Source organism: Brugia malayi (assembly GCF_000002995.4).
Source record: "Brugia malayi strain FR3 genome assembly, contig: Bm_v4_Chr2_contig_001, whole genome shotgun sequence".
NCBI classification, from domain to species: Eukaryota; Metazoa; Nematoda; class Chromadorea; order Rhabditida; family Onchocercidae; genus Brugia; species Brugia malayi.
Window position 1 is genome coordinate 7,751,842 of NW_025062476.1, and position 25,830 is coordinate 7,777,671.

At 31.9% G+C, this 25,830-nt stretch overlaps 5 protein-coding genes across 5 annotated transcripts; 1 reads left to right on the plus strand and 4 right to left on the minus strand.

Moving 5' to 3' along the window:
- Window positions 1–1,532: 1,532 nt before the first annotated feature.
- Bm1363 (Uncharacterized protein) lies at window positions 1,533–3,494 on the plus strand (the record flags this gene model as incomplete). The annotated part of the gene is made up of 5 exons (XM_043078825.1): window positions 1,533–1,666; window positions 1,904–2,000; window positions 2,353–2,453; window positions 2,746–2,861; window positions 3,388–3,494. The coding sequence occupies 5 exons, from the start codon at window positions 1,533–1,535 to the stop codon at window positions 3,492–3,494; spliced, it is 555 nt and encodes a 184-aa protein (XP_042934759.1).
- Window positions 3,495–4,912: 1,418 nt separating this feature from the next.
- Bm10099 (Uncharacterized protein) lies at window positions 4,913–6,062 on the minus strand (the record flags this gene model as incomplete). The annotated part of the gene is made up of 2 exons (XM_001900266.2): window positions 4,913–5,244; window positions 5,675–6,062. 2 exons carry the CDS (start codon window positions 6,060–6,062, stop codon window positions 4,913–4,915), a joined length of 720 nt encoding a protein of 239 aa, XP_001900301.2.
- Window positions 6,063–8,151: 2,089 nt separating this feature from the next.
- On the minus strand, window positions 8,152–10,523 carry Bm10098 (Uncharacterized protein; the record flags this gene model as incomplete). Its single annotated transcript, XM_001900264.1, has 8 exons — window positions 8,152–8,298; window positions 8,464–8,587; window positions 8,693–8,832; window positions 9,155–9,349; window positions 9,511–9,635; window positions 9,874–9,932; window positions 10,137–10,312; window positions 10,389–10,523. 8 exons carry the CDS (start codon window positions 10,521–10,523, stop codon window positions 8,152–8,154), a joined length of 1,101 nt encoding a protein of 366 aa, XP_001900299.1.
- A 3,451-nt stretch (window positions 10,524–13,974) lies between these two features.
- Bm10097 (Uncharacterized protein) lies at window positions 13,975–16,380 on the minus strand (the record flags this gene model as incomplete). The annotated part of the gene is made up of 5 exons (XM_001900263.2): window positions 13,975–14,154; window positions 14,445–14,603; window positions 15,101–15,316; window positions 15,558–15,949; window positions 16,299–16,380. The coding sequence occupies 5 exons, from the start codon at window positions 16,378–16,380 to the stop codon at window positions 13,975–13,977; spliced, it is 1,029 nt and encodes a 342-aa protein (XP_001900298.2).
- Window positions 16,381–19,083: 2,703 nt separating this feature from the next.
- Bma-imb-2 (Uncharacterized protein) lies at window positions 19,084–24,821 on the minus strand (the record flags this gene model as incomplete). Its single annotated transcript, XM_043078826.1, has 21 exons — window positions 19,084–19,191; window positions 19,261–19,335; window positions 19,520–19,695; window positions 19,864–20,058; window positions 20,194–20,281; window positions 20,390–20,588; window positions 20,760–20,902; window positions 20,987–21,073; window positions 21,357–21,506; window positions 21,853–21,951; window positions 22,031–22,147; window positions 22,226–22,335; window positions 22,420–22,477; window positions 22,681–22,800; window positions 22,911–23,072; window positions 23,151–23,261; window positions 23,600–23,714; window positions 23,799–23,923; window positions 24,016–24,270; window positions 24,552–24,629; window positions 24,708–24,821. 21 exons carry the CDS (start codon window positions 24,819–24,821, stop codon window positions 19,084–19,086), a joined length of 2,685 nt encoding a protein of 894 aa, XP_042934760.1.
- Window positions 24,822–25,830: the final 1,009 nt, after the last annotated feature.

The following is a 25,830-nucleotide window of genomic DNA, read 5'->3' on the forward strand; positions in this document are numbered from 1 at the left end:
ATTTACTATTTATAACGGATTGATTTATAGCAATGAATCATTAGCGTTATTCTAAACACTTAGTGTGTAATAAAGATTTTTCGGTTTTCCAACAAAATCAGTGCTTTCTTAATAGTAGTTGGCAGGTAATTATACTAAATTTCCGAAAGATAACGGAACATTTAAAATTGTGAATTAATATGCATTAATAATAAAAAATGAAATACCCACACTCTGGTGTATGAAATATTTCTAGTTTATTTCAGCACTCCGGTGATCTTTGACTTCCATAATTAAACTTGATGCTACAGTCCGACGCGTCACTGACGGAAATAATCAACTTTTGATTTTACGTAATGCATATGCACATGACATGAGTACCCTAGTAAATGATATGAAAAGAAAGAAGACTACGAATTTTTAGTTTTTGATAAGACTGAAATTAAAATAAATAAATTTACTTGCAGGACCACCAAGAAGCATCACAACTTTAATCACTAATCAGTGAGTTGATAGCAGTATGAACGGTATCCATAAGAAATGAAATCCGGAAATAACCGAAAATTCTTGGCGTGAAGCTATGCGCAAATAATATTAAGATCATCACTTAAAATCCTGGTGATCAGAATTTTGTCAAAACAAATTTCTTCATTGTGATTTATGGAGAAAATCTTTTTATTTAAGGTTATACTCAAACCTTGTTTACTCCGGATAGTTAATGTTTCACTTGCTGAACATTATTTTTGTAGTACAAACTTAGTCTTAGCAGAAGTTGGCGCTTTTATTGATATCATTGTCATCTGACTATTTGATTATTTCTGGTGCATGTAATATCAAAAGTTCCAGTTGAACTGATTTTTAATTCAGATTTATAAGGGCAAATGAATCTCTAGACTTCAAATCATGCTGAATGAGCATACTTTTAGATTGCTTTAGTTTTCTTTTTCCTCTTGTCTTATTTATTTTGTTTATTGAGACGAGATAGAATCAATAAATAGGCGATTAACCTGTTGAAATAATTGAACACATTCTACATTAATCAATTCTACTCTGTGAAAGAAAAACTGAGTGTCGTGGTTCGGAATATTCAGTGCTTCCAGTTTTTTCACAATCTAAATATATAATAATTAAAAATGCATTCTCTTTATACAGCGCTGATCTTTCTTCCTCCATTTTAAGAAGTTTTAAGCTATTTAGATAAAACTGAAGATAAAACTTTACTGAACTGAAAGGATGAATAAGATTTCTACAATTTGTGCACTGACTTTATGTAAAAAATAAAAATATTTTAAAATATTAAAACAATGAATAGAAAAAATTTATTATAAACATAGCTGATCCTAAAACTGTTTGTCTCTCTATGTCAATGCATTTACAATGGCCTTGATGAGGTCACATTTATGAATACATTTCACTAAATATTCCACTACCTTTATCTAAATATAGTAAACAACTTTAAATATTGCGCATATAACGAATAATGAAGCAGCGAAATAAGTTGCGAAATATATTTAAGTTCTGAGTATTTCTTCATTTTTTCATTTAAACTATCAATGAAGTCAATGTGGTTGTTATTCAAATATTTCTTTTTTATTGCTGCAGTATGCCATAATTCGAAATGCAACAAAACAAAAGGTAGAAAAGGAGTGACAAGTACTGACATCGGATTCAATTCAACTTGCTATTCGTAGGTTTCTTAACATTACTAGAATTGTTGAGAGACATTAGTAGAGTTACAAGCATAGTATGACGGTGTAAATTGACTGGCATAATAAATTGCATTCTTACACTTGATTTTGAAGAATCTATGCGATGATTATCGGTATTCTTTGCTATCTCCTCATCGGTCATGCTAACTTTTTGCATAAAATAATTTTTATGCAAAAAATAATTGGGTAATATCTGAAATACTAAATCATTGCAGATTTTTCGGAGAATTCAGAGAAAACGGATCATTCCAGCTCACAGAGCCTCTCACTACTGTTTCGTGTAATCAAGGAGTAAATCATTGTTTTGTGGAAGTTCGTAAGAAAAAAAAAAATTAATTTAAGCAAAATTCATCTACAGAGGTAAAGTAAGTGAAGAAACTAAAATCATGAAAATCCAATTGAATAAGTCTAATATTAGAACTCCGCTTTGTTTTTTATTGTCCTATCCTGAAATATAAATTAGGTTATGAAAGTAAAAATTTTAATTCAAAACATTATTAATGAGAAGACAAATATTCCAATATGAATTCGAATATTTGTCTTCTCATTAGCGAACATTTTAGTTCCTTGAACTTCATGATTAGAATGCTAAATTTCGATATAATATAAAAAATATCATTGTGTAGATATTATGCAGTGCTATAGGAAATATATTAATTTACAGTTTTATCGTCTTGCTTACTACACTTGGTTTAATGGACAATGTGATAATTCATTTGCTTGTATCTATGAATCCGATTACACATTCAGTAATGGATGTCAAGCGTTAGCATATTATTATATTGTCTCAGAATTGTCAACCAGTCACTAGAAACCGATGTGTAGTATAGAAAAATGTGCAGTCAGTTGATTTAATGAGTAAATGACGCATAGTAAGATTACCTTGCTTTTGATTTAATGAGGAAATGACGACTATTTTATTTTAATATTTTATTTTCACCTTCATTAATTCATAAACTAAAGGAATAAGATTATAGTGCATAATCTTCATTAATTGCGCATGTTTGTTATCAGTGATGTTAATCTATCTATATCTTAACAACGCTTTTTATTTCAGGACACTACATGGTGGCGATCGATGTTGCTGTAGTAATAAATTATGTAATTTTGACATAATTTTAAAAGAACGTCCTTGTTTTGCTAAGTATCTACCACAACAGCAAGTTCTGAAAAGTAAAAGTGTACCATTGGAATTATACTGTGGAAAAGTTAAATCGAAATCAAATTAAGAATGAAACCGTTTATAGAAGATCATAATATTGTTATCTGTTTCCAACTTATTTCTATTAGCTTAAAAAAATTTTAACCTAATATTCACCAAACTTGCTAATTATTACAAAAAAAGGGCATATGCAAAGACCAACTTTAGATTTCTGACTTGTTGTTTTTGAATCTTCAAAAATATATTGGGAAAATAATCAGACAGATGTTTACATATGTTAATTCTATTCTTACATTTCTTTTAACCCAAAAATAAAAAAATAATTATAAAAAAAATTTATAATAAAAATAAAAAAAAAATAATAAACTTTATCCTAACCTTTCATTGACAAAACATTTCAGATAGGCTAATTTTGTATATATATTAAAGAAGTTACATAAATGAGAAAAGAAATAACAAGTTTTGCAACAGTGTTAATATATCAGCAGATGCTGGCAGGTTTACTTTTTCTTGACAAAAGAACAACGATTGATTTAGGGCTTTTTGGAAGAGCGCCGATTTGCGGTCTTATCAAGAATGCGTCGCTGGATAGAAATACTAACAGAATTCATGGTTATCAACGAGAAAGAATATACTTTTACTAAATACATACATTACTGCTATGAAATCATTGAGGAAAAGTGAGCAGAAGAAAAGAACTTTAGAAGAAATGGAATTTTTGAAAAACTATCAGAAACGTGAGGTTACAATTTCAATTGATGCTAAGCACCGAAATAAAATTATTGAACATTGTAGTGATGCATATTCGTATTAATTTCCATCCTTAGATGAATGCTATCGTATTTATCAGATTCCCTACAGTAATTTAAATGCTAATTACGACGGTGATAGAAGTGAATTAGCTTACGGTACGAGTGCATAATTGCTGGGAGCTCTATCATGAGAAGTTGCTTGATGTTAAGGAAGTGGCCATAAAAGAGAAAATGGATTTGGTGAAAAAGATAACACACAATTTTATTATACATTATACACAGGACAACATGATGCTATTCGAGTGGGCTTCATGATCAATAGAAATTATGAAATGATGACTCAAAATCGGACTTTTTACGACATGCTGGATGGCATCTATGTGAAAATGCATCCTACTGAACCGTGCAGTAATATTTGTTGTGTTATCATGAAATTAGTCAGAACTAATGAAGTGGAACTGGAACAGGCAAGTTGTGATCAGACGTATATGACAATTTCTTCTGTCAAAAACGAGGAAATGGTTAAAAAAATTCTTAACTCTTAACTCTAAAAAAAAAGTTCTTAACTCAGCAGCTACCTTCATTCAATCGGCCTTTTCTCTCGATCTTATTCACTATTTATGATGTTTAAACTATATCACTAGAATGTGTAACTGATATGATATACACAGATCTAACATACATGTTAACGCCTTGTGTTGAGTTTTTCAAATGTTTTAAAAAAGTGCTACTTTCAAAGAATAAATTCAGCAACTCTTCTTTTATTTTTCATTAGCAATATAAAATCTTGAGAGAGATTGAAGACATCAAAGAGAAAAGAAAATGCTACGTGAATGCGTCCTACTGAACCATGCTAAATGACATGCACTTAATTTTAAGCAAAAAGTATAAATACTGGATGATTAGACGAATGTGGAAAATAGCAGCTGTTTAACATGGAAAATAAATTAGTAGTGAATATCACTAAATACTTCAGTACTTTGCAAATTTTTTAATTTCTTTCATTAGTAATATGAAGTCTTATCAATAATAATAAAAACTTGTGACTATGCTTTGATTAAGATTTAATCAGAAATTTACTCTGAAATTTGGGCTGAGGCACAGTAAAAGTTTTATTAGCACTAAAATTGCTTAATTCAACCATCTGCTTTTGGGAAGTAAAGATAATTATAAGGATGTAAACAGATATATAAATAGAAAATTAGTTATTTAAATTGCAATTGGACATATTCGAAAGACATGAACTTTATATTAAGGATGGCTGAGAAATTAGCTTAAACATCAATTAATCTTTCCATTTAATGAAATGTTTATATAAGTGCGGGAGCTTCACAAATATAACTCAGTGCTCGTGTACGATTATCACAACTCGTATACACCATTTTCACGTCGGATGTTGCTCGTGTGTCTGCGAAAAATACGACACAGCAAACACCGGAGCAGAAAGTGTCTTCTTCTCGGTTTGGATATTTCAGGTCAGTTTTGTCTAGCACGTCATAATGCTTACCGTTCTGCGAGATCAGTTCATATTCTCGACTTATCATAAAGCCAACTTGGATTGCTTGTCGATTAAACGATCGATGATTAAAATTTTTTATCATCTCTTTTACAAAGTTCATTTTCTCAGCAATGTGATCCAGACCTGTTTTCAGTATTCACTACATATTTGTTTGTCTAAGAATTCATTTAAAAATGACTTCAGAATCAAAGAAGAAGGAGGAAATAATTTCAAGGTTGGGAGCTGAGGGTTGGAATTGTTTATAAAATATAATCACTGAATGCTATGATAATTTCTAAAACAATTTGATAAGACCTTTTCTATTTATGTTTATGCATTCTTTTATTATTATATTTTTTTATGATTTATTACTATAAAATCAAATTAGTGTAAATTGAAATGAATCGACTGTTTAGATCCTGATAAAAAATTAAACAAGGTAGTGCTTTATGAGGTTACATTTAACAAGAAATACATAAATATGATAGAAAAGGTCCTATCAAATTATTTCCAAATAAGAAATAAATGATTACTTTTTCTTTCAAAGTCTCAAGATTTATGGGGCATAACGAACCAATATCAAGCAGTTTGCCTTGATATTGTTGCCAGCAGTTAAACATGTATTCGTTACGTGTTCCACCGTATGCAATCTTACGATCTGGATCTATGTTCAAGAACTGAGGGAGACTAATAAGGTAGCACTCGTTAAGTGGCTCAAAATAATATGACTGGTCATCACCGCATCTCCATGTCCATTCCTCTGGTCGTTCATGCTTTCTGCTAGATTTTGCTAGGGAAACCAAACCGATATTTTCATTTTCAGCAGGATGCTCTAATTCAGTATCATCCTTAATGACTTCTATTCCATTTACAGTACCAATTCTAATATTTTTTGCACTTAGTTCCACAATTTGTTCAGTAATTATTTGAAATAGTAAAATTATCTCATAGCAACCATTCATTCTCAAAATTATATTAGAAGTGGATTTTACGCATCATTTTATACAAATCTGTAACAAGTTATACTGAAATTTACATATTCTTGAACTTATTAGGAACATTTTCTTAAAAATTATGACTCGAATTAAAAGTAATTGACTTTGGAAATAGGAAATTAGTGTTTCTACCAGACTAATTTGAACCAATATTGGGAGTAACTATTTTTAAGACACTGTAAATTTAATAATTTCTTAGTTTTCTTTGCTTTATCTAATCGCCGGCTAATCTTCAGCTTTTTAAATAATGCATTTTGAAAGAAGTCGAACATCGAATGAGGAACAACATAACTAATCGCATAAAACAGTTTCATGCTACAGTTTTGCTAATAAAAAATTGTCTTTGACAGAGTTTTTTATTCCAAAATATTGAAAAGAAGGAAAAAGAAGACAAATATAAAAAATTTATCAAGAAAATAGCTTTCCTCTTATTGTATAAAAATCTTTTCACTTCGAAATGAATAAAGTACAATATTTTATTAAAAACTTCAATGCTTTGAGATGAAAATTTAAACTTTTGCTGTTTTCGGAAATTCAACTTTTTGATTTTTTTTTTTTTTTTGTTTAAAGAAAACCAGTAGCAATAATTTTGAAGAGAATAATTCGTGAGCAAATCAAGTACCACTGGTGGCAATGACATTTGTAACACTAACAAATCCGATGTTATTTCAAAGCTCTTTAAAAAATTTTTTTTTTTACTTTAAAACCATTCTTTCATCTGTAATTTCAAATCATCACTCACTTCATTCAATTATATGCCAATGCCATTTTCATTTTCATGCGTATAAAACTTTCTTGAAATCCTGCAGTCTTATAGAAGCAGAAAAGTGCAACAGTAAAGTCTGTTAAAACATTTTGCAAGAGCTTTTTTGTACTGATACTGGTTTAAGGACCGGGCTTCAATTTATGATCAGATTTTAAACCCATATTAATTTGATGAGGATGGTGAGAAATTCTATTGAAGTATTGAAGTCATGAAGTTAGTCTAACAGTTTAGTTTGGCTATTCCAGGCTCATTTTTTAATATTATATCTAACTTCTGAATAATTAAATATGCTTCCAAATAAAAAATTAAAAAAAAAGACTATAAATTACAATTCTTTATATATTCTCTCAATTCATAATTTTTGTGAAAATAAACACATTTGATTACATCTCGAGACATAATAAAATAGCAAAAACTAAGCATCTACCTACAGTGCTTCATTTTGTGATGAATGGACAAAAGAGGACAGAGATATAATGCTGTGGTAAGAAATGTAATAACTCGTACTGGAAGTCTATTAGGAGACTATGATAACTCTGTTAAAAAGTTTATGATTCAATTAAAATGACTATCGTCATTCCTTATCTAAGCTAAATGAAATATTTTGATAATGGATTTGGTGAAAAAGATAACACACAATTTTATTATACATTATACACAGGACAACATGATGCTATTCGAGTGGGCTTCATGATCAATAGAAATTATGAAATGATGACTCAAAATCGGACTTTTTACGACATGCTGGATGGCATCTATGTGAAAATGCATCCTACTGAACCGTGCAGTAATATTTGTTGTGTTATCATGAAATTAGTCAGAACTAATGAAGTGGAACTGGAACAGGCAAGTTGTGATCAGACGTATATGACAATTTCTTCTGTCAAAAACGAGGAAATGGTTAAAAAAATTCTTAACTCTTAACTCTAAAAAAAAAGTTCTTAACTCAGCAGCTTTTTAAATGCTAAAACAAGAATTATGCTAATTTATCAAAGATAACACAAATATGTAAATAAAACCAGCGTACGCTTACTTTACAGTTATAGATCTGACTGCAAATTTTGAAGTTATTTATTGCAGGAAATATATAGCAAGTAACGTTGAGGTTAGGTCTGCATTCTTTGTACTTTCACTTATACTTTGAAATGCAATTTTAAATATTTTGTTAAAAAAAAAAAAAAAAAACACGGAGATCGGTTTCGATTTACAGAAACAAATTCAGGAATTTAAGTGGAACAAATTTTATTTGTAATATTTATTGAAAGAGATGGATATGCGTGTCAAATTAAATTAATCGTCCTTTAATATTCGTTCTTTTTTTTTACGTGTAATAAGACTGTCGTAATCCTTGAGGAAATCTATTGCATATTGATCTCTAGATAACAATCCTTCTTCAATTAGTAATTCAACCATCATACGGTAAATGAAGAGGTATTGCTGTAAATAAATTCGTTAAACTATTGACCAAGTTTAACTTGGGTAATATAAATTTTTTCATATATACATATAATTTATTTTTCTTTTAATAATTAAATTCATATATATAAATGAACTTAATTATTCAAATGAATTATTAACAAGTGTAAGAGAGGATTAGTTTACCAGATCATTTTGTACTGCATGCAAGCGTTGTTCCCGCAGCTTTTTGGTTACATCTACAACAATACAAGTTTCATTGTTGCGTAGTTTTGCCATCGCCAATTCAACAGCAACAAAAGTTCCGGTCCTCAAATATGACACTTTTTTTTGATTGATATTCACAACCTCGCTTTTTATATAAAATGAAAAATTCTTAAAATAGTCATAATGTGATTTAAAAATTTAATAGAACCTTCCAATGCCAGCACTGCAATGGACGATTATTGGTTTTCTCCCGTAGTATTTATGCAACATACTATAGATTTCGCGACAAGTGGAGGCCGAATCAGGAACAAAGTGATCTGGCCATCCTGCATAAGCAATGTGCACTACCTATCAAAATTAATTTGTCAAAAACTTTTGATTTAAAAAACTATTATCTTCCGTGTGCTTCTGTGTTATTAGCGCTAATGACAAAAAATACCTGATAATCAACAAACTCATCGCAACTGTTCTCTATTAAACAGGAAAATTTCCGCTGCTTAATTGTCGATTCAACGAATCATAAAGAAAGTGATGATCGAAATCAAAAGGCATAAATTTAAATGAGGGAATGAATTCTAACAAAATGCACATAATTTTGTTCACATTGTTTCGTGATCTTTCAGATTTTGATAAGTCGAAAAATATAGTCCAAACCTTTTGTAGTCCAAACCTTTTGTATTTTATCAGAATATGAAGCTTCTATTTTTGTCCGAGTTACTTTTTTAAGCGTAACAATACCAGAAGTTGGTTCCGTGATACGAACTCGAACAGCTCCGTATTCTTTCCATCCAGCTGTCTCATTCGGTAAGTAGTCCGAACACTGTTCACGGTCATTTTCTTTTTGCTGACATAGTTGTAAAATCACCTGAAAAATTTCCTTTTTTTCCGTATTCAAAGCTCGTATTATGGTTTTGGCAAGATAATTCAAATATTATATAAAAGAAATAAAGATAAATTAGTGACTAAATTTATATATGATATCATTAACTTAAAAAGCGAAGTGTCAAAATAATGAAATGAGAATACATTTGTTTCTTCCTGTATAGCCATTATCCAGAAATCCTGGATAGTATTCAGCAACGGTCCTTGAGCACATATATATGTCAAGTCGCTTGATATAGTAACATACGATGCATGAATATAATCGTCATCTCAAATGTAATTTTACAATTTTTATTCTACTTATAACGAATAATGATTAATGTGAAACGTTTTTTCTTTTTCTTTCTTTCTTTCTTTTTTTTTTTTTTTTTTTTTTTTTGATAAGTTCGCAGTAAATTCAATAAAGTGAATACTTATTTGTTTTTTAGATCATCCTACGTTTCAAAGATGGCCTGAAATTAAGATTATGGGAAAAATTTTTTAAATTTTAGTTCATAGCAAACTTACTATTAGGCGCATTTTTTAACTTAACTCTTGTTTTATCTCCCAGTTTAATATCTTCGAATCTACAATATTTGAACCAAACAATTCAAGTTGATTAGGATATTCAAGGAAGACAAAAATAATTGTAACACATTGCACAATGAACTTTTAGTTCATTTACTTGATTATGAAACTCTAAAGTTTAGATTGCATGGTAATACTGTGTAGAATGAATGTTTAGAATGCTATTTCAAATCTTTGTTATCTTATTAAAGAACGCTGGAAACCTATTTTTGTCAAAGTTTTGTTCCAGATGCCATGCTTCCGTTGTAACATTTTCAGGAATGTAGTTTTTAATTTTGTTCACAAATTCCTTCCGTATTCCCCGTACCCCCAGCTGAACTGCAGCCTGCATCCACTCTTCTTGCACATTTAACTTTGCTGGTATTATCGTTGTTATCGCCTGCAATTCACTTCATCGTCTTGATGGGTATAATAAGAAGCTCATTCAATAAGTGTTAGCTTAAGAAGTGTCTAACTTTAGATTTTCGAATGAATTTTCGACCAACGATTTGTTCTTGTGTAATTAAACGGCCTTGTCGAGTTTTTTTGTCCGTAATTTTACTGCCACTTTCATCAGGAAGTACTGAACATCGCATCCGCCCACGTGACATGATGCGTCGCTTTAAAAAAAAATAAAACTTGTTCAAAGAAAAAGGAAATATCTCTGCAGAAGCTGACAAATTGGAAAACATAAGTGTAATTTTATGAAATGTAATAATGCTCGAATTTTTTTATTTACTGCATTGATTTGTTTCGATGTTAACGTCACTCAGAGCATTATAGTTCTAAATTTCTTTGAAAAAAAAGAAACAGATGATAGTTTTGCAGCTCAGTTTTTTTTCAATAATTCGAAGATGTCACAAATGATAAACTTATACAGTGGACATATTCTTTTTGATTTAAAATTATTTTGAAAGCAAAACTCGAAATAAAAAAATTTTAGACGAATAATTTGTTTAATTAATCGTACTTTATCTCGCTTCATTTTGTCTCCAAAACTAAACTTGAATTATATACCACAGTTGCCTTGTAAACTTACAAAAATACGAAATGAAATTTCATCATACCATAAGCTTCTTTTAATCCTTTTTCTATAGTTATGATTTCTGCATAATTGTCATTATTTTACAGTAGTGACATTTTATCAAATGGTTCTCTTTTGTTAAGAAAAAAATTAATAAGGACCCTAACTCTGTTGATGAGAAAAGCTATCTTCAAGTTACAAATAAGTGTCAATTAATTATTTAATAATCAATTGTTGCCAGTTTCCAGATTAAATAAGCAAGACAAAGAATTTGCATTATCTAACATGTTTCTCGTTGAGAATACTGGAGCTTCCTTACTTTTGTTAGTTATTCTAAAATTTAATTATGCAGATTTTCAACTCCAAAAGGTGATAATCTTTTTCGCTAATATGCCACTTTTGCCTCATTTTTCATGTAACATTTCAACATCATTTTGTATCGTTTATACTGATATTTTTCTTCAAGACTGTATCAAAATTTAAAATTGTTTAAATATCTCTGAATAGTCTAATGTGTAAGAACATCTTTCAATGGAAATTGTATGACATAAACTGGAACCATGCAGAAAAGGGGAGTATAAATTGAAAAATTGCACTGAGAAAAAATTTTAGATGAAATTTAGTTTTGAATGAAGTAATTGAAACTTAATTTTCAATGAAGTAATTTAATTTCTTTTCTAGGCAGAGAAACAAAAAAAAATTTGAATGCTCTATTACCTTAATATTAAATTCAGACCATAAATAATAAGAATGAACATTAAATATTAGCGATTTCTTATCGTTTTTTTTTTTTTTTAAAAAAAAGCAATCAGACCTAGGAAAGTAAAATAAGAAATGAATGAAAGATAAATAGTGCATAAGACTGCCAAACCTTTTTAGTACCCAAATAAATTCCATAATGAAGACTTATTTCACGAACAGGATGCTCTTGGCTACAGCTTCACTAAGCATAGCATAACAATCTGAGTTAAATGGCAGCAGTATATTCAGCCATTTCTGAAGTATTTCCGACCAGCTAGGAAATTTACAGCTGTGGTACAAAATCCGTTAAGTTAAAATCTAAAATTTAAAGGAAAATTTAAGTTGGTAACTAACTCTAAGAATGGCTGAATTTTTTAAGAGAACAATTTAGAATACTCAGCAGAGATTTCTGTGATCGCTTACTGCCTCAAAAAAGGTACTGTGATTAGACTAAAAAGAAAAGTACCAAATACAATAGGCACCAGAAGCTATAAGGATTTGAAACAAAAGAACTTACCTAAAGCATATATTTGCTAATTCAAAAATAAAAATTTTAAACAACAAATGGAATACGGAAGGAAATAAGTAACTCTTTGACCTAAAATATATGTAGTATGACTATAATTAGGAACATTGCGTGAAACTGAAATAGCAGAATCATTAGGAAAACATTGAGTTAGGTGATTCATTACTTCTGTTAGAAAAAACGCAAATGAAAACCAATTTTATGAGTAGGAACAGGCATGCGATCTTCCTTATATATTCTTCCCTTACATGCTGGCTTATTTTTAATATATTTTATATATATATATATATTTTATATATATTATATTATATTTTATATTATATTATATTAAGTTCATATAGAATTCATAAGCATTCACGGATGCTTACGAATTCTATATGTACTATAAAACACAGTAATTTCAGACATCCACTGGTGCTGTGGAAAAGAAAGAGATCTTCTTCGAAATCCAACTGAAATCACTCGCCGGTTAAATGCACTTATGTATTTAATACTCTTAATTCCTATGACCATTAATTCAGCGATTTTTTTGCTAATTACGATGCGCTATAATAATCCCACAATAAAGCAAATGATAATTTTTACCTATTAAATAAAATTTTGAGCGAATGGCTGCAAATGCAGGATGCAAGCTTAACCTAACCAATAATATTTTATACAACATTTAAATCAATGAAGAGAACCTCTAAACCCTTTCATTACGAAAGGATAACGAAAGGATACATTCCGCAGCACTGGTTTCTCCTACTTTTTAATGCGATGAAAATGAAAACGAGCAGAATAACTGCATCAATTTACAAAACTAGCAAGCACCAAACTGGAGATATCAACAGCATTCTATAAATATTTTAGATTCTTACACTTGTCGAGAAAGTAGGGGAAATCGATTAGTAGAGCGCATCATGACCAGAAAAGAAAAACTTTCACGCGAACCTTTCACAGAAAAAACCCCTTAAACAAATTAATTCCAAGCCTCAATAATTGGAGGATGGCTTTCATGTGTTAGTCTACTGATTTCAAAATGGGTAATTCAAATTTATTAACTGTAATCAAATTATTGTTAAGTACCGGTTTTTTATACAGAATAATATTGCATGAAGAGTTTTTTTGTTTACAAATAAGAGCAAGATTTCAATTTCCCAAAAATAAATTAAAAGGAAACAAACTAAGATCGCTTCAGTAAGTTATTTTCGATTTAGAAGATGTCTCAGGCTTAAAAGGAACATAACTTGAGTTAATAAAAAGAAATAGCTTGAGTTAGCTAAGAAAAACAGCGTCACATAAAAAAAAATAATTTTCATCGGATATGACGGAGTATTTGGATGTTTAATAGTTTTGACACTATATCGGTAGACGCGAAACTCTCATCCAAGCATATCTATCCTGTATCAAATTTATTTACTTTCAACTTTCACAAAACACCGCTAAAAAAGTTGAAGTCTAACTTCATAAGAAAATGAAGCATTGATTTTATTCTTATTACTAGCAAATTCATTGATTGAATTCGAAGCCATCAAAGAAGGAAACATTTTGTACGTCCCATTTTTCGAAGATTTGCTTTAATTGAAAAAAAAATTATGAAACAGAGATTTATTGTTTCCTACTATTCGTAAGTATAACAGTGATGAAGGATAATTTTCTCCAAGTTTTACTAACTGACTAAAACTAAAAACATCTTTGTTATAGAAGTGCATAGAGATTCTATATTTTTCATCCAGATGAAAATATGTGGAAAGAACATTCTGAGAATATACAGCTGTGAATTGGCGGACTACATTGAAGTAGTAGAGAAACTAAAAGAAACATAGCCAAGATTCAAGAAAACATCGATCAGAAGTGAATCACCAGCAACTGTTGTCATTGCATTTGCACCTACTGAATTCGTCTCTATGGAATAAATGTTCCGAAGTGATGTCTTCACTGATGTCAAACGCCGGCCCGAGTAATCAAACTGCAAAAAAAAAAAAAAAAAAAAACACTAAACAAATATGATGACGGTACAAACATCTCTAGAAAAGCATAGGAAATTTAATTAGTAAGCTTTATTATGTAAAGAATAGAAAAGAAGGCTTGTAACTTCCAACAGCAACGAGAGATTCTGGTAGAATACTAGAAAGTCCACCAATCTTAATTAGCCAAATTCGTTATACATATTAGCATTATAACTGTCCTTCGCTTCAGTTTTCTTTTTTCAGTTTATAAAAAAACTATTTTTTTCACCATTTAATTAATATTACTAACTTGCACCAAATTTGGACAAGTTCCTCCTATTAAAATCCGATCGCCATTCATTTTTGCTACTGTGTATCTCATTAGAGGAGCATGTTCACAAATTAAAGCTGAGGCTAATGACCTCGAACCAATGTGCCAAATAGAGGGTTCCACATCGCCGCCACAAACCTGAAGACATATTTTCATTTCCAATTTAAAGATGTTGAAGTAAAACTTACGGAATTTAATAACTTTCCGCATCAAATGCAATAAGCCTAGATATTAAAATACACATATATATGTCCAGTTGATGCTTATATTCTAATCCACCCAAATAATTCCATTAAATGCTCTCTAATTCCCAGCACTGAATATTTTGAACATCATTCGCCGTAAAACTTATTTGCTTTCATTTATTTCTATAACTTTTCATGTTATCTGTCAAACATAGAACTATGTCAAAATCAACCATGATTAGAACTTATTGCTATCTATTTTTTTAGACATACGTAACACCAAAGCTAATTCATTTATATACAATATACAACAGTACATTGGTCGTCTAAGATTTTCTTACTGTTCTTAAATCAGAACAATCATTATACTTTTTTTGGAAACCAACAAAAGAAAAACAAAAAGAAAAGAGAAAAAATGCTTTAAATTATGAATAATCCTTATAAATGTACCATGAAATCTTCTTCAACATCCAAAGCACAAACTCCACGACCAAAACTACTTCGTTTGAGCTTTCCTTCTGAAGCTACATTGAAAATATGGATATCCTTAGAACGAACATCCCAAAGGCGAACAGAACCATCTTCAGATGAGCTCAAAAACACATGTTCTGATTGAACCGCTAATTCATTTATATATTCACTATGTCCAAAGAATGTCGAAATGATCTGAAATTGAAAAACTTGGAAAAAGTTGCAAAAAATATAAACTATTCTGTAGAAATTATTGCCACTAGCTAACCAGCGAGCAAAATTGCAAAGTATACAACGAACGTGGTAAAACTTCGTAATAAATAACATCACTTACTAATGGCTATCATCATAATCTTGTCTGGCACACTGCTGAAATCTAAATCAAACAATAAATCCAGAAGGAAGTATAGCTAAAATATAAAAGAGCGAAACAAACTTTATCCGGACGTTCGATTTCCATCAAACGAATTGCGTTATCTCCAGCTCCAGCATATAATACAGAGCTGTTATCGATGCAAGCTAGCGTATTTATTTCGTATGGTGGAGCAACAGACAATTTTGTAGGAAAATCATTAAATTTATATAACGGATCGCAATAATCGGAAGTATGAGAGTGGATAATATCATCCCAATTATAAACAGCTAATTGACCTACTGAATTACCACAAACTAATCTTGACTGAACAGTGCTCAAAGCAAAAACTGGTTCATCCAATTTTAGCCGATACTTGAATCGTCGTTCATTGTTGGAAGCATTCAAATTAAGAGCCTTACGAAGTTCGAAAAGATATAGATAAGCGAGCGAATCTGTAACCACTAACCAATTACCTGAAATAAACTTTGTTTAGCAGAGCATTGATTTAATTCTTTATTTGCAACATCCATTACTACTTAAGGAACATTATCATTTAAGACGATAACACTAGACACTCCGTAGTTCTTGCTAAGTTACGTATGCCTATGTACAGGAAATTCAGAAATAAATTAGCAGAAAAAATGAACTGCAACTTACATGACTGTCCCTACTATAAAAAATATCTTTAATGGAGTCTCCTTATTATCGTCCATTTCTTTGTCGCTCTAAAATGCCACTATAAAATTTTCGATTAATAAAAATTATTAAAGAATTCTACGTTAAAATGCGTCCAAAATATCACCACCCTCATGGATTCCTTACCATCTGGAGAGAAACGCTGACGATAAATCCTATTGTAGAATGCCTGTCGAGAAAACGTTGCATCTGATTCTTCCACAACCATCCTGGAACTTAACCCAAACCCATAAAGTGACGAAAACATATCGAATTGCCGAATATGTTAAACATGACAGAGCACTCCTCATAGATATTTGTACATACTTCAATCGGATCTCTGCTGATGCGATCACACATATTTGTTACAAACGCAAGAAGAGTTTAAAAAATCAACTCTATCGTCTAAATGAAACCTCTACAAAAGAAATTCACGGTGTCTCTTACTAATTCACAATCCTCGACATTAAATTGAAAATTTTAGTCCACTAAAAATAAAAAATATAGGAATTTAAGATATACCAGTACCAACGATAACTACCACAGGGCATAATAAAAATCACATAAAGAGACTTTGACGACTATCAAAGTGAAGTTCAGCAAATTCACAAAAAAAAGATCTTGAAACATTTATCAAATATAATAAACATAGTTAAACAAATAATTGCAAAAATAAATGAAAGACAACGAGAAATGGGACAAACAACTCTAGAAATAACTATTTCTGCCAAATAATCTTCAAAACCAACGTCCCGATACCTCATTTCCTGAATATGTCAAATAGATTAAGGGGTTAGAGATTCTATGAAGAAATGTTCAAAACCAAGCTCCCCACGTTTGCATGACACTTATATTTAAAAATATCATTCATATGTCATTTATGAAGCATTAATTTATCCGTAAACATATTAGCATAACTCAACTCCTGAAATAGAAATGCCACAAATATTTAGGAAATCATTATATATGTGTTGCTCTTACACAAAATTAACACTACAAGCTAAGTATGTCGTCTATGAAACCAAGAAATCTTAATTACTTTGTATTTCACTACTTTTTAAAAAAACACTTTAATCCTCAAAACGGCAGATAAACGAAAAAGATGAAATAAACTAAGTGAAACGCAGAAGGAGAGCAGGCTATATCGACTTGACTGATTCCTTAATATTGCAGATGAAACTGTGATTCCCAAATACAAAATATGAGCGATCAGGCAGCATATCCCTAATAACAAATAGAAAAAATTTGAGTTTATTGAAGTTTGATTTTTCGATGATGCTCTCTCTCTCAACTGCTCTTCTTTCGAGCTTCATTTCTGAGCCAGTCCTTGGAACCCGTACTCAATACAGCTTCCAGTTAATACGACGAAATGTGGAAACAAAAGCTTTTCGAACCAGTGGTAAGAACAAAGGAAACAAAAAAGAGTCGACATCTAGATATGAAAACGATGCTATAACTAGAACTCCAAAAATAATGGATAAACGAGGCTCATAAGAACTAATACACGTAATTTAGGTAGGGAAACACATTGAAGGACAAAACAAAAACAAAGAATAAAAAACGACAGGATGTGTATAAAATAATAAAAAACGACAAACACCTAGATCCGAACAAATAAAATTTCAAAACAAATAAAATTTGAAAACCAACACACACTCCCTTGTATAGGCTCTTCTTTACTGATAGTTTTTGCGCATTCCCGTGACAAAGTTAAGGACTTACTTGTTTTTGTATAATAATTCCTATAAATGTATTCAAAGTTCATTATTTGTTCGAAAATTTTGCTTACTTCAGTGATGATATAAATATCTTGTAATGTCTTATGCATAAAATATCATAAAACTACGATTCACTGCAGGAATATATATTCAAATATAATACAACTATGTAGGGTAAATCATATAACAATTAACATGTATAAATTATGCAGGAAAAATATGAAACAATAAACCCATATTCATGCAAACAGTATCCTCCCATATAATCTACCAAAAATTTTTGTAAGACGAATACTATTGGGTTCAATAAGTTATGTTGTTATATTATGAAAGAATTAGTAATGTAATTTATAACTTCGAATAAAAACATAACTAAATGGGAGTAAATAGAAGTTATTACTACCCAAAGTAAAATATCATATTTATAGTAGATATTTTGCTATATGTACTACAGTATTCCCTTCCATTATTACCATGAAGGAATATTGAAAAGAAAAAAACGCCTCAAATATAATATTCTTGGAAAATTCTAATATTCTTCAAATTCTATCAACATCTAACAATTTGTAAATTTTCTACTGCCTTAGCGTTATACATAAGAGCACCAAACAGAAAGCTGTGTTTGTAGACAAACTGAAAACATCGAAAGAAAAATAAAACAATAAGAGCGTCGAAAAAAAAAAAGCAAACGAAACAATAAATCTGACAAAAAAACAAAGTCTGAACTGAAATAAATCATAACAGGAAACGAAAAAAAAAAAAAAAAATGGAAAGAATAACCCATCAAAGCAAACCAGAAAATAAACAAATAAAAAGAAAAAGGTCACCGAGCGTATGTTAAAAACAAAGACAACTTACACATTGTGAGAAAGTTCCACAGGGAGATACAGCTGTTGCGGAAAAAACATCGCCGGTAGACTGAATTATAAGAACAAGGAATCTCCAAAAAAGTGTGCAATTATCGGTCTATTCCGCGACATCATGTACTGTTATCTGGTTCAAGATATTTACATTATGATAAGATAAAAAAGGAAATATTCAAATTTTCACTCAAAACATAAATTGTCGTTTGAATATTTTAATATTGGAGAGTGAAAACAATCAGCAAATTACTGTGCGGAACCGACCAAAAGCCATAAAATAACGAAGATTGGTGCAGATTATCATAAGAATATCACAAATCACCAACCGAACTGACATTTACCATGACATCACTAAACGTCATATTGATTTGCTAATCGCTGCTTCAGCGGAGCAGGAAATTGTGACGTAAATGCTGTCCAATTCAAATCACCAACTTGTTGTCGAAAACCGTGTAAAATCTGAATGAACTGTGGTAAAAACGGTACTACTTAGAAAAACATATCTAAGAAAACATTAACGATTCTTACCCTTGAAAACATCATTTTCAATTCAGGCTGCGGATTGTTCCAAGAAGCAATAGCATCACATAAAAATATGAACTCCTGAAAAAATCGCGAAGTTGATGAATGCTTCAATAAAATCTCAGTAAATCTCGGTATATATTATTAAAATCTATGCTGATGAATAAGCGATTAATAATAATAAAATGGCTTTGATTTCGAAATTTCGTAAGGATACTTCTTATAACATGTCACAGAAAATGTAAAATATCTAGGAAAAGAATACCGCAAGTACTCCAGCAGGGTTGAGATTAATCATGTTACAGAGACCCCTAAAGGCGCTCTCTTTTTCGTCATTGTCGCGTATATTCCGCAACGCTAAACACCACGGACGAATGAACTGTGGTAAGAACGGTGCTACTTCACTGGCACAACTAATGCCCAAACGACCAAGAGTTATTGCTGAACGACCAAGTGTTATTGCAGATATATAAAAAAAATTTTGACTTTTAAGGAAAATAAAAAATGGAAAAGTCATAGAGAAAGAGATTGAAAAAAAAAAATTCCCAATACGAAGTTCAAAACAAAGAAACGAACAATCTCCAGAACTAAATAATAAAAATCTCGTACCAGTATTTTCTAGTAGTGTTTTCGGTCCTTTCTCTCTATTCATTACGATGATTAGAGCAGGCAATAATCCAAGAACGTGGGGACGCATACTCTCACCCATCTTCATAGCTATTTCACCAATTGCCCATATCGAATTATTACAAACGGATATTGAATCAGGATCCAAATTCTGCGCCAAAATAGGAAGAAAGATATCTAAAACGTTACAATATTTTATTTCATTGATAATTCAAAGTAATCCTTAAGCGAAACAATCTCAATTTAGCTTTAAAACTTAATCCATTCTACACAGTTTGTTCCTACTATATTAAATATATTATAAAAGCCCACTTATATGAGGTTGCAGGTAATGATAACAAGCTTTGGATAAATCACCAAGCAAAGCAAATGAACTTTGCCGCACTTCAGCACTTGAATCCTGAAATTATTGCTGTTCTGCTCAAATCAAAAAGCTAAGTTTGGAAAATTTTCAAACAAATACAAATTTTGGCCAAAATGAAAATTCACGATATTGAACAGTAAATACCATAGAACACTGATAAACGAGGGCAATAATTTGACTCGGTCCAACAAGAGAATCAATATGTTCGGCAAGTCCTTCCGCAAGTCCCGAGAGAAGATCCAATGCAACAATAAGGAAATCTTTGTCTGGCATGTCATATTCTGCTGGTCGCTCCATGGCAAGCTGCGACTGCTGTAAGCAGCGTCCAATCAGTGCCGTACATCTTAAATAAAGTGATTATCAAGTTAGACAAGTGGAAATAACATAAAACGTGATCAAAAAAGAAGTCAAATATTTAAAATATTTTGTCGCGAGAATCATGTACAACAAATCCTACTAAACATTAAATTGTTTCATTTAAAAATAACGCTATGAAATTAATAAACGAAGAAACCTTTGAAAAACAGGTTCGCAGTATGGCAGGAAAGCCTCATGAAGAGCAGTAGCAACAGAAGATAAACATTCTAACAAGGGAAACAGTTCCTTGTCATCGTCGCCAAGAGCAGCCCATTTTGACATCAACGGCCTCATAATTGTCTGAATAAGACAGATCATTCAAAAGATATAACGAATTCTGATTCAGAAAGACAAGTGTCACAATTAACTATTCGCGAAACAGACCTCAACGTACTGCGGTTCATTCAAATTCGGACCAACACTGTCTGCTAATGTACCTACTGCATCATATAGAATGAGTAAATTTTTAGCCTGAAATGCAATTCAGAATCACATGGTACCTAAAATGAAGAAATTATACATATTGTAATAATATACATTTGCTAGCAGAAATCTGGTATAAACCATATTATTAAAAAAACGTTCATATACATTCGTAAGCTGCAATTGTGAGTATTATGCGACTAAGTATCATGAAAAGATGTCTTAGGAAAATAAAGTATATGATGTTGTAAATAGAAAAAAAAAAAAAAAAACAAATGGTTTTCTAAACATCTCAATGCTAATCTGTAAAATTTAGGTATAAAACAGAAACCTGGTATCTGCTGAAAGCTTCTACTAGAGTAGCAAGAATTTCGGGCAGGTATGGAACTAATTCCAAATTTGCTTCTTCTTCGAGAGTTGCAAATGCAGAGCATGCAGCTTCTTGAACTCGCTTACTTCCATCCAGAATACGAGCCAGTAACTGAAGATTAATTTAGCAACGTAAATTTCAGCCAAAAAATAAAGAATACGTCATTAGCAGCAGTGAAAAATTCTTAGTTCAGGAAGACATAATTCAGCGTGACCATGAAAAAACATGTTTGGTTTTCTACAGAAAAAGGAAGAATGGTCAACAAATGGATTCCCTTCAATCCTTGCAAAGGATGAAACTGGTCTTTTAAATAGGCCCTCAGTGTAGAAATATTCATAATCACTTCTGTCAGTTTTTGTATATCCCTTGCCTTTCTGCAACAATTATTATTTGAATTTTTTACTTAACCCTAATACCTCTAGATTTTGTGTATTTTATTGACTAAAGATTGACCCACCTCCTTCAACAATTGCTTAAAATACATATTGTGATCTTGCTGAACAACATAGTGACAGTATCGAGACAAAGTCCAACAAGTAATTGACCTCACAAGAGCCTGAAGTTAATAACATTCTTAATGATTAGAAAATCATTCCACCGAAAGATATTAAAATATATGGCAGAGGTCATAATACCTTCCGGTCCTGCAAAGATGTGATTAAAAACGGTACGAGTTCTGGTAAATGTGGAGTGATGCCTGACATACAGCCTTCCGCAACAGCACCCAAAGCTAATATGCCACTTTCTTTTATCTGAAATTACAGTTATTTTTTCATGCCCCATAACAGAAATTTGAGATGCAAAATACAAATGAATAAAATATGACTTACCAGCCAATTATTATGGAAAAGGGTTTCCTTCAAGATAGGTAATAGAGTTGGTAAAAAGTCATCATTAAATATGCTAGAAAGTACATCCAAGGAAGCAGCACTACATTTTCCTGCAAAATTATAATCCTTGATAATAACGAGAACAAACATATGTCAATAACAGGCACATACAAAAAATGCATCGAAAAGCATACGCAAATTCCACTCAGTCGAACTGTCGTCATCTCCATCATCATCATCATCCATCGATTCCTAAAATTTCGAAAAAACTTTTACATCGATTCACAGTGATTTGAAAACCCTCTTGAAAATTCATGTTTTTTTATTACATTTAAGTACTGTCATCTGAAAAAATGGAATACTGCAAAAATCTAAACCATAGAGGGTACACATTGCTTGCCAAAACTAATCGAACAGCACTGAGTCTCAATTAATTCATTAAAAAACTCAAGCACCCCTTCAGCAGTAATGTCAGACTTCCTTTGAGTTTGTGTTTGCGTTTTAGCACGATGGAAACGTGGCTTTATGTCTTGCTGACGATCGGGTATTGCACCATCCTCTTCATCAATATCACCCTGAAAAACTATGTACAAATAATCTAGCAATAAAGCAGTCCTCCAGAACAAAGAAAAAATGACTTAATATAGAACAACTTTCCAAGAAGTCATGCAACAGCATAACTTACTTTCAAAACAGCAACATCCATATCAGAATACCTCATACATCTAACCAGAACTGGTATCAATTTCGGGAGATGAGGCAACAGAGCTTCTTTGCACACTTGTGGATTTTCTGCTAATGCTAACCAAAATTCACAAGCTTCCAATGCAGTTGCTTCATTCGGATCCTTAAAATCAGCAAAATTTTAAATTCCGTAATAACGGATGAATAAACAAATACTATCAACAAGCAGCAAGTCTTCTACCTGTGTCCTCAGAAGCATAAACTCTACAATGTTTCCTAACTGAGATGCTAGTTTATCGAGATGAGAATCAAGCAGCAATGTTAACGATCGGCAAAGCTGCTTTTGCACCTCCTGAAAGAAATCAGTAAAATACCATAAAACAAGGGATAAATACGACAACACACAATGAATAGTTTATAAGAAGAGAAAAAGATATGCCGTTTTTCTTAGAATTACAAATCAATATCAATTATGTAACTCTTTCTTTGAAGAAATGAGTCCAGCTTATTTATTTTACTAAGGCGTTATCTAAGACAAATATAAAAAACCAAAGAAATAAGACAAACAAAATAATGCAATAAAATGAGCAATAAGGTTCGACACTTCCACCTCATTGTTTTTGCATAAGCTCACGATACTCACACCTACAACATTTAAATTGCAAGTTTGTTGAAGTAAGGTAGAATTACCGTGTCTGTATCATTTGCTAAGGCAAATAAGTGTTGCAAAAATACGTCCATGATGTTGTTTAATGGCTCCGTTTGAACTAATAAAATACAGTTCACCGAATTAAGTGCCAATGCCCTGCAAATATCAGTGTCTTGCAAATCAAAATCATTAAACAAATAATTACTTTTTCATAAATCAAATAAAATAAAAATCACTAACCTCAATTTAGGTGATGAAGAATTGAAGAAACACAAAAGTTTTGGAATAAGTGTACTCAAGTGTTCCTGAGGTGCTAGCATATCTGCAGAGTCCTCGCAAATTTTCTGTATAGCACCCATAGCACCCTATAAATTTGCATAATTTATATGTTTTGTTAAACATAACAGTAAAACGCAAATCAAATTGAGAAGTCACATAGATATTTAGAAAAAAAAACCTCTTGTAAATTCTCATCAGACCCGTCTAGCATATTGCACAATGTGGGGAGTAAGGCCGGCCACTGAGCGATACCCTCATGAACAACAATTGTCGTGATAATAATGCCCACAGTTGCACGTATTAATGGATGGCAGTCCGAAATTGCTAGAAGCGTCTTGTTCTTAACATAATGTCGTATAGGTTCAGGTAAACGTCCCCACAACATTCTTATTGAATTTTTCAATATCAAACCCGCCAATGAACGGTTTGCTACCTGTAAGCATGTTTACTTGTCAGTGCGTTTGTTCTAGCACAGGGTTTATTTAAAGCAATTATTGGTAATAAATACGTGGAACATGACTTAATAGGAAAGGTGAATGATAAATGAGATGTTATTATTCCTCAAAAATCAATCATATAGCTTAAACTACCAATAAGTGTAGCATTTCATCGAAATGCAAAGTTTCCACATCTAGCTTGCACTAGAAATTAGAAGTGAAACACACCCACTTGCATTTTGCAGGAAATTGAAACTGAATAGTAATACTGTAATACCTGCTCATCTTTTAGTTCACTGAGAATGAATACAAGATAACAGCAAAATTCGGGATGTAAGTTGAGTTGATCAAGACGCTGAAACCAACTGTGAATGATGACGTCGGAATTTAAAACTGGACAATAAGAAATAAAAAATTATGAAAGAAAATATACTTCCTGGACATTTCGTTGTGTTTGCGTGTCTGGTGACTGTGAATGCTGGAGAAGTTGCACAACCTGTTGTAACTCGTCAGGAATAGGCCTCCAATCTTCTGCTTCTCCGGTCATTTCAAAAGATCATACTACGTAGTATATATCTATCTAACCTGGAATAGGAAAAAAGAATGGTTTGATAATGAACAGTCTTCCGCTATTATAGAAAAAAGCAAGCAAGTGCGCAGTTGGGATCATTAGCAGATGTCGCGTATCAAAACGGAACGCGTCCAGCAAACTACTCCGATCGCATTTTAAGTATCATCCAATTCCATTAGCTCAAATAATAGTGCATATGATGTAACGAGCAGTACAAAGAGGAGAAATTACGTTTGCCTTCACGAGCACCTCTCCGATACAGTCAGTCTCCCCAAATGGATATCCTTAAGTCTCTAACCAAAGACTCTCAACAATATGCATAACACTGACAAATTGGAAGGCACGTGTATTTGCATAGCACGGGTGATCTCTGTTGCATTGCGTCTACCTAAGGCAACTAAACAGATCCGGCCAACCGTGAAATGCCGTCCGGGTCAGGCAAGAAAAGCCGCTAGGATTGGGAGTAGGGCAGGCAGGAGAGTGCAGTCAAGACTTGGGCAGCTATGTATAGCTACGGGCAGGGCTATCCCGCTAACAGGAATATATCATGCGGAGTACGACAAATTCATTACTTTTTCCCTTGTTTGTGCATATCTGATGGAGCTCAGACTTTAAACTTTTCTGTAAATTCTTGGACTCTCAGGGAAGCATCTCCTTTGACTTCCTTCCGCCGCCACTTATATTCTAGAGCACTATATCCCAAGCTTTATATTCTTCACTGGACTGAAAAGTTCATGACGACCAAATCATAGTGATCCCATGTGATGCGACCGCTTGTGGGAAGGATCGACATGGAGAAGGGGAGAGGAAGGGGGAGGGACGAGGCTGGAGGTTGCAGAGAGCGAAGAGGTATTCTTTGAAAATACAGTAAAATGGATGCAATGTACGAGAGGATGTTGCTTGGAATTGTGTCGAACGGGTGCAAGTATGGAGGGTGGGGACACTCTGTTGAAGAAGAGGACGTATGGTTGGGACTAGGTGTTGA